At 43.4% G+C, this 14,806-nt stretch overlaps 1 protein-coding gene across 13 annotated transcripts in view; it reads left to right on the top strand.

The window, feature by feature from the left end:
- Positions 1-14,806, top strand: part of LOC125879676 (RNA binding protein fox-1 homolog 3-like) — a 574,563-nt gene that overhangs the window by 282,409 nt on the left and 277,348 nt on the right. For 4 of the 13 annotated variants that reach the window (XM_049561655.1, XM_049561656.1, XM_049561657.1 and 1 more), the window contains exon 1: positions 1,537-1,756. The exons of 3 other annotated variants lie outside the window; for them this stretch is intronic. In XM_049561655.1, coding sequence (XP_049417612.1) covers positions 1,544-1,756 — 213 coding nt within the window. In that variant the 5' untranslated portion in view covers positions 1,537-1,543. 6 more of the 13 variants (XM_049561662.1, XM_049561658.1, XM_049561659.1 and 3 more) reach the window with 4 other exon arrangements.

Raw genomic sequence — 14,806 nt, 5'->3', positions numbered from 1 at the left:
AAATTTAGATGATGTTGTCATGACGTTGACATGAACGTGCCTGTTTTCTGGCAGATAATCCTCACAAAGAGAATCCTCCGGGCTACACGCACCCGCGCAGGAGGCAACGCTTCTGTCGGTGTTTGTTTCTGTAGCACCTCCGCTCGCAGTTTGTCATGTCTGACTTGGGCTTTAATTAGGCCTGCGAATTGAAACGGCGGCAGCGGGGCTGGGAGCCCTCTGTCCACAGCTCAGCCGTCCTCCACGGCGTCTCCTCGGAGGACCTCTCTGCTCTGTGTGGTTAAGATAATAGAGGCTCGCTCAGAAGATGTTAATTGAGGGGAGATAAAGTGCAGTAGTGGCTGGAGGGATGCAATGTGCGGGGGTGGAGGGGAAGGAGGGAGGGCTACCTGATTAGAGGCTGAGGTGTTTGACTTACAGCTCCTTTTTGGTGATATATGTACTGCTAGATTTTCAAAAGGGGAAGGAAGAAAATACAGGAGCAGCATGCATCAAAAACCCAAACCTGAAAGACAGTTATTAAAGTTTCTCCTGAATCATTTGTGTTGTTCGGGCGCTGTGCCGTGCCGTGCTGCACTAGCCTTGCAAGACCTGATAAGGCCAGGAGGATTAATATATTTTACCTCTCAGGAGCTCCTGGAGCTGATGGTGCTGTCAGGCTCTGCAAGGTGGAGTTGAGAGTTTTGTGGAGCTTTTTTTGGGGAGGAGGGAGGCTGAGAAAGGCGTAACGGGCAGGTAGGAAAGGAGGCAGGCTCTATGTGGGCCGAGAAGGTGGGAAGCAGAGGCAGAAGTGATCTGACCGAAACAGCTGAAGTGACAGAAGCTACATTAATAGTGGCATATGTCTGAAGCACGGAGAAACTGAAAGAGAGCGAAAACAGACCCTCCATCAGCCCGAGAGAGGACAGAGGGAACGAGAAAGAGGAGGGGAGGACGAAAAAAAGCAGAAAACAGTGCCAGCAGCCTCTATAATTGCCTCAATGCCACTGGGATTGCTTTCATTCAATTGAAGCATTCTCTTTCTCTGTACATTCGAAGTGGAGGGGGGGGGCGTGGGCATGTGGGAGATCCGACGGTGCCCTCCCTCTCTTTCGGTAACATACAGCGATGAGGGCGATAGCTCCCCTGTAGCGGCTGAATCTCTGGCATCAGTGTGAGCAGCAGAGAGAGAAAGAGAGAGAGTGTGAGAGAGAAAGAGAGACAGAGAGAGTGTGTGTGTGTGTGTGTGTGTGTGTGTGTGTGTGAGGAAGAGAGAGAGCTGTGGAAGAGTGAGGTAGCGATAAGGAGGTAGGTGGACCGCAGATCAGACCTGTCAGATGTGATTGCGCACCCAAGTGCAACCCCGCATGTGAGTGTGTGTGTGTGTGTGTGTGTTTTATATTTCCCAAAGACAACCTACCTCCTCACCTCCCCCCGACTCATAACAACACACACAAACACACCATTGCTGCCCAAACACACACTCACTCACTCACTCACTCACTCACATTCCTCGAGGAATCCTTTATTTCTTTATTTGGGCTCCTGTTGGTGCGTGCATTGGATGCTCTGCTCCCTCCTCCTTCTTCTTCTTCTTCTTCTCCTCCTCCTCCTTGTCCTGCTCTTCTCTCCTCCTCCTCCTCCTCCTCTCCCCTCTTTGCCGCTCTCACAGCCTAGTTTTCTTTTTTTTTCCTCTTCAATCTTGTGTGTGCAGGTTGTATCTGACGGAGGGACCGGTGCCGCGCTCCCATCCCCGCGCTCCTTCAGCAACAACACTGTGAGTATTCTCATGCTAATTTGGCTTCTCCAGCCTTTCCCAACGTCGGTTTGTCTCTTTCTGTTTTTTTTTTCTCTTTTTTTCTTCCTCCAATTCTTTGCCTCTTTTATGTTTTCATCCGCCGCGCCAAATGCAGCGGCAGCGCGGGAAGGGAGAAAAAGAAGTGGAGACAAAAAGGAATGAGAGAGGATGTACAGAAATAGAGAGAGGAGAGGAAAAGAGAACAGGGAGGGGAAAAAGAGACAAGGGGGGAAGGAGATTGCTGCCGCTGCCGCTGCTGTTGCCGCTGCTGCTGCCGCGAGCTGCCTGTTCTGCTTTCGGAGGTGTTTCTCTTGGAGGATGGTGGAATTGCCGAAGGGATGAAGGGGGCGGGTCTTGGTTTTGTGAGTAGATAGTTGTGCGAGAATGATAGGGGATGTTGTTGACAAGCATAGAGTGGCTCATCAGACAGCCGGGCAGCTGGAACCAAGGTTTTCTCTGTTGACTAAACTTCTGATTCATCCGTCACTTTCTATATTTACACTCACAGAGGCACCTCTCCAATGTCTTCTCTCCTTTTTTACTCTTATTTTATTATTTTGGACTTTCATGTCATGTAGTCATTTCCCATGACGGTGTGAGATGTGTCGTCTGTGCAGATGGGAGATGAATTCTTGTCGAGTGAGCTGAGCATATGTGTGTGTGCCATTCATAATATGCACTTAGTTTTAATGACAACAGTAGCACCTGCACAAATGAGCTTTTTCTATTCAACATTTGCATCACATATGTGTGTGTGTTTGTCAGTTATTAAGAAAGACTTTAGGTTGTGTGTATTTGCCAGCAGGAAGCATGTTACCTGCTACCAACATCTTAGAACTGAGTTGACTTCTTATGCACTCACAGTAATGAGTACACAGTATATGAATATATATATTTATTTTTTATATATATATATATATATATATATATATATAGTGTGTGTGAATGTGTGTGTATGTGTATGGAGGTCAGTAAGTCAGTGTCCATTCCCACACGCTGCCCTTTGATCAAAGGGCCACATTTAGTCCGCCCACGGCATGTGTCTGAGCCATATGAGGAGTGGGTGTACTCTGTGTGTGTGTGTGTGTGTGTGTGTGTGTGTGTGTGTGTGTGTGTGTGTGGGCTGAGATGGATAGGCCTCTGTGCCCTCACTGCAACGGCATAGCTAATGGGCACGCAGGTCAGCAGGGATGGACACGCATCCGGCTGTGCGAATATGTCACCAAGACCAAAACCTCTCTCAGGCCTTCGCCGAGAGTCACGAAAACACCAATCTTTGTAAGAGAAAAAGCATATTGGGCCAACAAAAACGCTCGCAACACACTTTGGCAGATTCATTTGGCAGAGTAAAAGGGATTGATCTGAGCGTGGCAATTAGGCAAATTTCAGAACTAAGCATCTGGCGAGGCGAGAACGCTTCGCCTGGCAGAGGATTACCATTTTAGTTCCATTTTGAGACGACGCAGCCCAGAATGTGTTATTTCACAGCACTCCAGCAGCACGGCGGCTCAGGCAAAACCCGGCACATGAGAGATCTTTGTGCAGCATTTATGTTGTGTATGTTGATTTCCACGACCTGCGAAGTAAGAGTAGTGCTTTGATTAATGATGATTAGGTTTAATATGTGTGTTCGTAGCCGTGGCGGCCGACCTCGCTTTTCCCGGCCTTTATGAAAATGAATCGTCAGAGCAAAATGCCTGGGATGATAGCAGCCTGCCGATGAGCTTGCTTTCTAAAGTAGGCTGATATAAATGAGAACCATTCCCCCAATTACGGAAGATTAGGTTACCCTCCACCAATCTGAATCCTTAAATCCCTTCTGTTTTTACAGCTCTGTCTGCCGAATGTAATTCAGCCCCGAGACCTGGGCAGAATAGCAATAAAAGAAGGTAGAAACTTTAGCAGTGAAACCAAGGCAGTAAAAATATCCATTGGGAGAGAGCGAAAGCACATGATAATTGACACAGCGCTGTGTTGCACTTGGCTGTAATTAACTGTGTAACAGAGGTTGTCAGTTGGAAAGGGAGAAAGCCCAGACTATCTAAGTGCATTTAACACACTTAAAAGTGCAACATTTATCGTGTCTTTCAGCCTTCGCTGAGGGTGCGTTTCAGGTTAGCGTGGGCCTCTCAGCTGTATTTATCCAGATCTTTTACTACAGGCCCAGTCAGACATTATACGCCGCTTCCTTTATCCTTTCCACCACAGTTTCAGCACATGAAAAATCCAAAGAAGCCATTGTTTCTGGGGCGAGCGCAAAAAAGCTTATCTATTTTTAGTGCACTTTTCCTCATTGTTGCCTGGGCCACGATTCATGCTTACGTCTAGTGGTTGTGTGCCATAAACTATGTTGTGCTTCACAGCCAGGCGCTGGCTGGTGACAACTCTCACCCACACATTAGTGATCTATGAGCCATATACCACAGGCCCCCTGCTGCCTCGCCAGCCGCTTTCAAACGCACAGGACCACAACAATGTCATTCTCCCTGTGTGATAGCACCCATATGTGTGGAGAGCACCTGTATTAGCGTAATGCGCCAACCCCTTTATTTCTCATCACTTATCACAACCCGCTACATGCTGTACCGAAAAGGGGGGGAAAAGCTCATAAAGATAAAAATCACATTTCACTAGAGGGTGCTTGTGTGACAGTGATATATGCTGTGAGCATCCTGCCACCTCATTGAGATGGGAGTGAGTTCTGGGTGGCTAAATCAATTTGTGCAAAGGCTGTTGGCGCTAGTATTGGTGTCGTGATATGATCTTTGTTGTCCATTTTTAGAGGTCAGAGCGAGCGCAGCGACAAGGGCAAAAGAATCTGACCGCTTTCTCTCTTGTTTCCATGCTGGTAAATGATCTCACCCAAGAGGATTGTGGGTAAAGTCAGTCTTGTTTGTTTTTTTTTCCTTCCTAGGTTTAGACACTATGGATTCTCTATTAAGAATGTACTTTCATCCATTACCGCACGCGTCCTGATAGAGTGTCCAGAGCCAGAGGCGAGCTCCGACCATGCATTAATCGCTGTAATTACTCAGTGAGGGTGACAGTGATTCTGGAGGTGCGTCTGAGTACATATACCAGTAGAGGACTGGGGGCGGGTGGTGGTAGACCAGTCGATAGGTGAACCTGACTCCCATCTATTGTTAGAGATCTCCGGTCAGAGAGAAATGAAAAGGAGGCTTCAGGATGTGTTAACAAGTCAAGCGATTTCCTCATATCTCATATCTCACAAAGTATGACATTGTGTTATACCATAAAAGCCATAATCTGGGGATTTTTTCCACAGTTTTTTATGTGTGTGTTGATATAGCTGGGAATTACACAGCTCTACAGATGCTATTCAGTCCTTTGATGCACATGAAGTGATGTGTTTCATGCTTCCAGAGCATACGGATAAACCAAAGCATAACCAAGTGTGAGGCATTTAAGTTACATAAAAACAGAGAAGTCAAAGTTCCCTTTCATCAAATTCACAGAGGAAGACGTCACAGTGCCGGCCACACTCTTTGACTGACTTGTGATCTCTGGGAAGTGCAGTGCAAAATCACCACAGCAACGACTGCTTAGCAACAAAGATGTTGCCAACATAAAAAAACAAAGCAAACAAAGCAAAAAAACCACAACAACAAGAAAACGGATACCTCGGAATTATCACTTGATTTAGTATGCTGGGATGTAATTCTGCCGCATTTGTTTTATAGCAGGGACTGCTGCGACGTCGGCCGTACAGATGTTCAGCGTGAGAGATGCTCGTAAAGAAAAGGAGGCGAGTGGTCAAATCAAGGCTGTCAAGTCAGGGAAATAAAAAGCGGAGGAGGGAGAGCTGAACATGCTGCACCTCTGAGGGCTCCTTATTGTCTGTATGAGGGCAGCAGAGTTACTCTTTGTGTTACGCTTCTGAAACGCATCCTATAACGATGTGAATGTGCCAGTTAATCAGAGCGGCATTGTTGGTTATAATAAGTGAATGGAGTTTAATAGGTGAATGTCCTCCACTTCCCTTCTTATCTCGCAGTGACTTTCACTTTCTTGTACTGCCTGCAGCAAGTAATCATGGGAAGTATACGACTCAGACACATCGCTTTTAATTAGGGACCGTTTTTAGCATCATTGAAGGAAAAAAGGGACATTTTGGACGTGTAGAAAGAGCGGACTTGTGCACACACACATGCATGTCGAGCCATTTTCTTTGGGTTTGGTTTTCTCATTAATCACAGCAGAACCATGTCTGATACTAGCGTACAGGAGATGAAACCAGGCTGGAACGACGGAGTCGAATATTTGAACATCTCAGTGCTGATGTGTGCAAAGCAGAGTGTGTGTCTGCAGGGGAGGCTTTGAAATTTCATCCACTCCATCCCTTTTAACTCTGCGGAGGGGAATGTGTGTGTCTCACTCCAGTCGGCCAATGGCTGTTAGGAAGCTCCTGAACACCCCCACCTCCACCGCTGCCGCTGCCACCCCTCCAACCATTCACACGCGCACACACACTCCTCGCTATCTGCCTCCCCTCCTCTTCTCCCGCCCCCCCTCCTCTACTCCACAGACCTGCATTGTGTCAGATAGTTTAATGTGAAATTGCTTTTCTTTCAAATTTCCCCCTGGAAACGCAGGTCGTCGCAAAATGTTACATCTCATAATGCCGTGTTATTGTTGTTCTTTCATACGAGTCCTTGGCTTCTTAGTGCAGGATTTTTTTCAGCACAGAACTGAGGTCACACTCGGCTATTTCTCTCTCTGCTGCTGCCGCTTCACCTCTCTTTGCCATCTCGGATTCTACACCGAGCTCTTCCTCTGCTGCGCCCATGGTAACCCCGCTGAAAAATTTATCACCACCTCACTCTATGATTACGCTATGCATTAGCAGGGCTTAAATTTAATTTGTCGGCGGGCCCTCGCGGCAGTGCTACGGGCCTGGCCTATCAGAGACACTTTGTAAAGGCCCTGGAAGAGCCTCCCGGGGTGATCCTATCAGTCAGACACACTGTCAGCAGACACACTCAGTTAGTCAGCATTGAGTCAGAAATGTGGCCCAGCCAAGCCACACGCCACCGTTGGCTGCTCCGCTGGGCCGCTGCTCTGGGCATCAAGCTCCCCCGCCTGCCAATCAAAGCTCCAGCAAGGATGCTGACCTTTGTCCCCCTGTTGAAATGAATGCTCTTCAACAGGTGATCCAACCGACATCCCGGCCTCGGCACCCACAAGTTTAAATATAGCATACTTTTCTTTTTTTTTTCTTTTTTTTTTTTGATTCCAGCGTCCCTTCACATTAGGCTGTTACAGCACTGCTGTGTGTTTATGTCAGTGGCTCTGTAGGATGTACTCACATTATTTCACATATTTTTAGACTTTATTCAGTCCACACTGTCAGTCCTCTGACGATTGCCTCAATAATGATCACCTGTCCTAAAGTGGCTATTAGTGTCTTCCGCTCCTGTGATTTACATTAATACCTGGTGGTTAATGTCATGTTTCTTTACTGAGAGTATGTAGAACATTTAAGTGCAAGGCTCTACCTCTGCAGTTGTATGCTATGTGATTATGCTCCCTTAGGCTTTGCCTTATTTTTACTTTCACATTTTCATCCTCACAGACGACTATCAAAATAGCTTGATCCGAGGCCACTCAAGGCTGCTTTTATCGCCGCTTGCGGATGAGAAGGTCAATTTTTAAGGCATTTGGTAGGGGGGAAGTGTTTAAACCGGCTAGTTACTAAGAGAACCAAGAGGGCCTTATGCTTCCTGCAGCTCTAATTGGGATCCATTTTCATTTTCATATGGTTTTAAATGTCAAGAACAGAGCACACACAAAGTGTTTTGAATTTGCTCGGGAAGGCCTCAGTCCCTGGGTCAGAAAGGTTGAAAGCATATTCGTTTATTATGAAAAGAACACATACTGTAACAAGGCACTCTGTAGCAGAGTTTTACCATTGAAAGAGAACGGGAAAAAAGATGATATACTGCTTCTGACCTCGTCCGTGGTCCGCTGAGAACATAATGTCAAAAGTTGCCAGCGCCTTTCTTCATTTGACAGAAACAAATCCTCAAGAAGGACTCAGTGGCCCTCCCTCCCTGTGTGGAGGCTGTACACTCTCTTCATGCCTGTGTAGGTTTCCCCTGGGTGCTCCAGTCTCCCCTCATGGTCCAAAGATATACAAGTTAGGTGGACTGGAGACTCCATGTTCCCTGAATTTATGAATGAGAATGTGTATTTTATAGTGCTTGGTCACAGACAATTCATTTCTGCGTCCTAATTAAATAGGTAGTAGTGGAAGCTCGGTGATGTATGAGAGTAATACAGGATGTTCTGGCTAATATTGGTTACACCTGGTTTTATCTGTATTTAAAAGACATAGTAAAGAAGTTGGTCCTTCAACAAAAGATGGCAGCATAATTTCAGTAAATGGCTAATAAAGATATGTTTATGTTCGACGGAAAAAGCCCTCTAGCGGTTGAAGAAATATGATTCCTGTCAGATGAGGAAGTAGCATGACGTTGCTATGGAGCTACAAAGTCACTTGAGGCTGGGTTGGTTGGATGGGTACATGACGTAGGTTTGGTTTCAGAAAATTTTCTGCATTCTGGTAAATTTTTATGTATAATTTTTTTTGCCTTTTCAGCATCGATTATCGTCAAAACAAAATTCCACTGCTGCTTTAATGATTTTATTCGGGGGACGAATGCACATGTTCTAAATATTGAGAGAAGTGTCCCATGCATCCACACCAAAATCGATGGAAACATTTGTTGGCCCTTGACACCATTTCCCACCACCAGACAACTTAAGTTTCTCTTAAGCTTTACCAAATTTTGTCAAGTTATTTTAATCCAAACTACAGTCTTACCCTGACCCCTATAAGCCGTTTTTGCATAAAATAAATCTCAATCTCAATTAATATTATTATGTATATTAGGCATCTATCCTGATCACTTTGCACCCGGCTGCAAGGCAGTGCTTACAAAAACTAGAGAATGCTCCATGAATGATTTTTAATTACCATACCTTGGGGGTAATTAAAACAACATCATGGGATCATTAAGTAGTGTTTGGACTCTATCTTTCCATATTCTACACGTTCCTCCGTCCAGCATCTGGTAATTATCGTCTGGATGTTTGTGCTTTTGTAAACCATTTTGGGTATTTACAAATGTCGATGTATATATGAGCGTATGTTCTTCTGATGCTTAAAAACAATATATATAATTGTTAAAGAAAAAGGAAAAGAATGTTGTGTGTTCTGGAGAGCAGGTACAAATAACATATTTTGTCATTTAATTTAGAAGACTTGTTATGAAATGAGCTAATATGGTAGATTCCTCCACTTCCACGAAAAAGGTCAGATGTGTCTGGTTAACGGCACAGATTCATGTCATATTTTAAAGTTGTCTGAAAGCAAAGTAAACACATTAATGGATCTGTAGCAATTAATGTCCTTCACTGTTTTAAATGCTGGTACGGATGATTCCTGAGCCCAGTAATTTGCACAGAAACCCGTCCAGGTTTAATCAGGAACTTACACCTAATGCTGTGTATATGTGACCATGAATAGCTGTTAGGAAAATAAATTAATGAAATACCCTGGGGACTGGATTTTGTATCCGAGGTTCAAATGCAATTTTTCTTCCCGTAACAATGTATAATCCCTTGTCCAAGCAGGCCTGTATTTCTACCTTAAACATCCCTTTCATTCCTTCATTTAATAAATGACACCCAGAGGACGAAACGGGGACAAGTCCCCGCTGACACCTGTGAAATATAGACTGATAATGCTCCTGCCACTCGCTTAATGCCGCTCCCTTCCACCTCCTTCTGTCTGACAGGCCGGCCTGATGCATGTATCATAATGAGCGAATCTCTACGCCGTCAATTAGGAGCACCTTAAGCATGTGAGTGAACTTCTGTGATTCCTGAGAATAAAGGAAGAGATGAAGGATCTTTCCTGGCTCATGGGAGCGAGCGCCATTTCTCCTTCGAGTGCAGGTAGCATCCCCTCAGTGTTAGCTATTTCTGCCAGACAATTGCAAGCCGAGCGTCTATAGCTTCTGCATTTTGTGTATGTGTGCACAGTGAATATGCGGTGGCGGTCCCAGGGGTGGTGTGACGGAGAGGAGCAAGGCGTACCAGCTCTTCCGTGCCCCCCTCTCGCAGATGTGAAAAACTCATTCATTGTCTGTGTGGCTCACTTTGAATGATTTAATTACTTGCTTTAGACTTGAGCAATTATAGCTGAGCAGCACATATGTTAATTATATCTGACCTCACATTTTTGCTGCTCTGTTAATTGTTCGCTCAGATGACATTCCGAGATGACTGTCATTGCTGCCTGCGTATCGGGCAATTTAAGAAAAAAATGACAGCGAAATGGCTGTGTGACAGATTTTGGTCGACGGAAAAGTTTAAGCTGCAGCGTTTGGTTCCAGATGGAGGGGCTCACGGCATGTAGGCCTTATAACTTGTCCTTTTAACCCCTCTTGTCTGCCTCTGTTGCCAACGGTTACATCCACCCCCTCTGCGTCTCTATGAACAAGGACTATTTTTGTGTTTTTATGAACTATTTTAACAGGCTGACAAGCACATATTACAGCCGAGGACTGAGACTGCAAAAACTGGGCATGCTGGCAGGGAGGGAAAACTTTTTCTAAATGTAGAACTCACTTCCTGTTGTTTATCAGATGATGCATTTTGTTTTTCTCTTGCCATTATTGCCCAGGAAACATCTAAATCCACTAATGTCCCAGTTCAAAGCTCATCCTGTCTGTTCTAATGCATGTTTGCCTTCCCTTCCGGAAGTCCTCGGCTCCGAAAATCCATTAAAAACAGCTTGTAGAGACAAATTGCTACCTGAACTAATACGTCTTGTTGAACGACACATGTATTGCAATTTTTCCGAACATGGTTTTATCACACAGCTTATTATCACATTTAATGGAGACTGTTTTCACTTTTGCCATTACTGCACACTGTGCTTTAATTCTCCTGGCAGTGAGGAGGCAGAACAGAAGTTAAGGCAGCGTGGAAGGCAGATACACACAGCGAGCTCTTCAAATTCATTTTGTCTTGTGATATGATTGCAGCTGCGTGACTGTGGCCTTATGAAGCAATGGCAAGAGAAATGAAAAATACATGTGCCGCTCAACACGATTACATTTGTTAATGCAGCAGTATGTCTCTGCATGCTGTTTCTAATGGACTGTGCTTTTGTTTGTCACCTTAAGTGAGCGGAGACATTTCTTGTTTCACTTCACTACGCCGGTGTTGAATTTAGGAAAATAGGATGAATCTGCAGTGCTGTCTGCAGGAAAATATGTTTCCTGTGTCACAGAGTTTGTGATTTTACATATATCTTGTGCAGCATGAGTTAAACTGACAAAATGGTGCCCAAATGCTGAAAAATAGTGGCTAGTAATTATCTTTTTGATAACTACCCTCTGACAAAATTATCTTGTTTTTCACCGTCTAACCTGAAGGTGAAGTTTAGTTAAAATGAAGGAGACATAATTGTCATCACCACAAAAGATGCTACAATAAACCATGAACATCAAGAAAACCTGAGGGAAACACGATGGTGTAGGAACACAAGCTGAAACATTTCCATGTCTTTACATATAATAGGTAGACTTACAGTATGTGAGTTGATCTGCAGGAGACGGTCCTCCCTAAAAAGACATGACCCTAGACCCTAGATTTGCGAAACTCGTCTGAAAATACTCTTGTCTCAACGTTCTATGGTGTGGCAACACTGAGGCTGTCTGGTTATATGTAGGCACAAAAAGCACTTGATTACAGTGTGGGAAAGATAATGGTTTGGGTTAAAATGATCACTCCAAACTAGGAACATGAAATCTCATGGGAGTTTTTAAGAATCTATGGTTACCATCTAGACATGTCCAATGACCTATATTCATTTGTTTCTCTAGAAATCATAATAATTAGGATGGGAGCAAAGGAGGAAGTCGGCGACATAGTATAAAGAGCAACAGAGTTCATGTAGGGAGGAGGTCTGGGTGGATGTGTCATACAAACACAGGACTTAAATCCAGGAGACCGCTGTTTGTGTCCTATGTGAAGCCAAATGTCTACATTGAGTTAGCATATCTTACACATGTACCTAACATCACATTATTTATTTAACGTCATGTTGTCACGCCACTTTGTCCCCTTATATAACGTACGTAACATGACATCTTGACATAAGTATGCAAGTTAAGTTACATACCAAACGTATGCATTTTAACTGATGAGTCTTCTCCTAAATGTAACCACACCTGTAGGAAACACCTCTGTGGGTTGTATTAAAGGGAAGGAACAAACGACCTTGGTGGTCAAATGGATTGGAGAACTTGCTGTTTTCTAATGTATCAGTATCAGCTACAGTACATAAAGCCTGATCCATTTCTGATTTGGGATCTGTTTGTTCCAACTGAAACCACAAAGTGTTATGACCTAACGAATAGAAAGTCACGCAAAACAAAACAGCAGCCATACTTTTCAGTTAATGAGTTATGCAGCCAGAGCCCGACTGAGTTTTAAGGACATTCATCTTGTTCATGCAGAGGTTGTCAAAACCTGTTCAAAGCCTCCATGCACAACAGATCCATTCTGACAGTTCTCTCTTGACATTAAGGAAAATATTATGGGACACGCAAAATATGATAGAAACATCCTATAAGACAACTGCAATACAAGTTGCTTGTTTTTCCATCAGTGAAACATAATTAAATGGCTTTCCTTACTTTAATGTGCAGCTGTATTATGTTGGAAAAAAAACATTTATACACAGGATATAATAATCAGCTAATGTACAATACAGTTTGTCACATTCCTGTTGGTAGGTTACAGGTTGTTTCCGCTTTCCCTATTTGGCAGATGTTGTGCTCGTTTTCCAGACTTGTTCTCCTTGAGATATTAAATCATTTTGCTTTTTTTATATGACTGATGGATTGTAATGTGGGCACAGATGATTTTTCCTCTTTGGAACCGTTACGTTACTTTGAAAAGTCACATAAGTGCTGGTTGCCAGACGTCTTTTATAGCTGACAATGCTGCTCATTGGCATTCAACCTAATATGACTCACCACAGTGTTTGTAATTGTGATCAAGTTTATCCAAAGTACTCTTTTTCTATTAGGAGTTATTTTAGAATTTTGCTTATGTTGCAGTATACTTTATGCTGGTGTGTGTGTGTCTGTGTCTGTGTCTGTGTGCGCTCATCTGTTTTGGTTGAGATTTGGAGCTGATGGCAGTGCACATTCATTAGGCGCAGTGGCTCAGGCTTCTCCCCACCAGGATTCACAGACAGCTGTCAGTTCAGTGAGGGACTCCTGCACTGATTGTACGTCAACATTCACTCCGACTTGCACATTCCACTGCACATCTACTTCCTTCGACATTTACATACCCATCAACACAGGACCGCTGCAGTGTGAGCGCTGGGTGACTGTCAGGACCGATTACACATATACGACCTTTGCTCTCGTATGCATCCCGATTCAGCCCTGTCTCCTAGAAATTATGTTCATGTACAATTAACCCGAACAGCAAATATATTTATAAGGGAAACATAATGGCAAAGGAATTACATTTTGTTTTAAAACAATAAGGAAATTTTGCCAATTAACATATCAAGGAAGTTGCAAAAATGTACTGAATGTATTGGCAAAGTTTTCACTGACAATGTATTTAATTAGTTTTCCACCAAATTAGGCAATCTAGCGATACAGTATTCAGTCGTAGTGAGTATAGCATTCTTTTCTTTGTTATTATCACCTATTTTATCAGCACTTAATCAAAATTGCAGTTTTTCCCTAACCTTAACCAAAGTGCTTTTATTGCCTAAACCTAACCACATACAGCAATCTGGATGTGAACCCAGGATTTAGGTGTCACAGACCCACACTTTGTATCAGGCATGGTACATAAATATGGTGTTTTATTCACTCAAAGAAGCATTGTCTCTAAATATGAATGCAATGTAGTTAAATACAGCGTAATTTCTAGGAGAGAGGGTTGGTGTTTGTACAGGTCGCCATTGGTTATATATTTAAAGCTGTATTAATTGATTTTCTTGACCATTTGGTGGCAGAACTCCACAACAAGCTGACAGACACACAGCCCTGACATAATATCACCTCATAGTTATTATCCAGCAGTCCTATATTCACTCCACTTTTAGCTCTGATTAGAACTCCACCAACTCCAGAGATAAAGATAGCTATCTCTTTAGGTGTTAAGTGTTCCACTCTCTTCACCAGCTAATGTCACTTAGCTTGTCTGTCCCCAGTTTGGTGTGTGTTTTGCAGTACAGTGGGATTATAGGAGCTCATTTTCTGAAAACAGCTGTCACTGCTGCTGGAAACAGGGTCGATTGGAGCGCTAAGAGTGACCCTTGAATTAAATTTGCCATAAAACTCAAAACTGAACTAAAAGAGGCTTAAAAAGGTGCAGAGTTGATGAAAGTAATCTGCAAGTTTTATCCCTGCAATATTAGATTGTAAAGCAAATGTGAAGATGAGCTTTTATAATTTTAGATAGAATATCTTTGGTTTTGGACTGTCAGACAAAAGAGGCATTTGAAAATGTCATCTTGGGCTTACAGATCTTGTGACAGGCATTTTCAGACAGGCAGTTTTTGATATTATAAAGACTATACAATTAATTAGACATACACATTATGCTCATTTTCAGATTCATACTTGTATTTTTGGTTTCTACTAGAACATGTTTACATGCTTTAATGGTCAAAAATGACCTTATAGTCCTCATACTATCTGTGCTGCTCTGACTGGTCAGCGTTTTTACGTCTTCTGTATCTCATTGTCTCTGCACTGTCATTGCAGCCGGAGGAATGTTTGTAATGGAGAGCAGCAGTACTTCCTGTTCACCAGTAAAAAAATAAAAATAAACCAATAGAAGCTTCTAAAAACCACTGGACATGTCCCAGTAGATATATGATTGGAAATCAGGATAAATTAACATCTGCAACCAAAATAACAGGTATCATTAGGTTAGCATGTAGCTACATGTAGCAGT

This window comes from Epinephelus fuscoguttatus, linkage group LG19 (genome assembly GCF_011397635.1).
Source record: "Epinephelus fuscoguttatus linkage group LG19, E.fuscoguttatus.final_Chr_v1".
Lineage (NCBI taxonomy): Eukaryota > Metazoa > Chordata > Actinopteri > Perciformes > Serranidae > Epinephelus > Epinephelus fuscoguttatus.
This window is presented reverse-complemented; position numbering and strand designations above follow the sequence as displayed.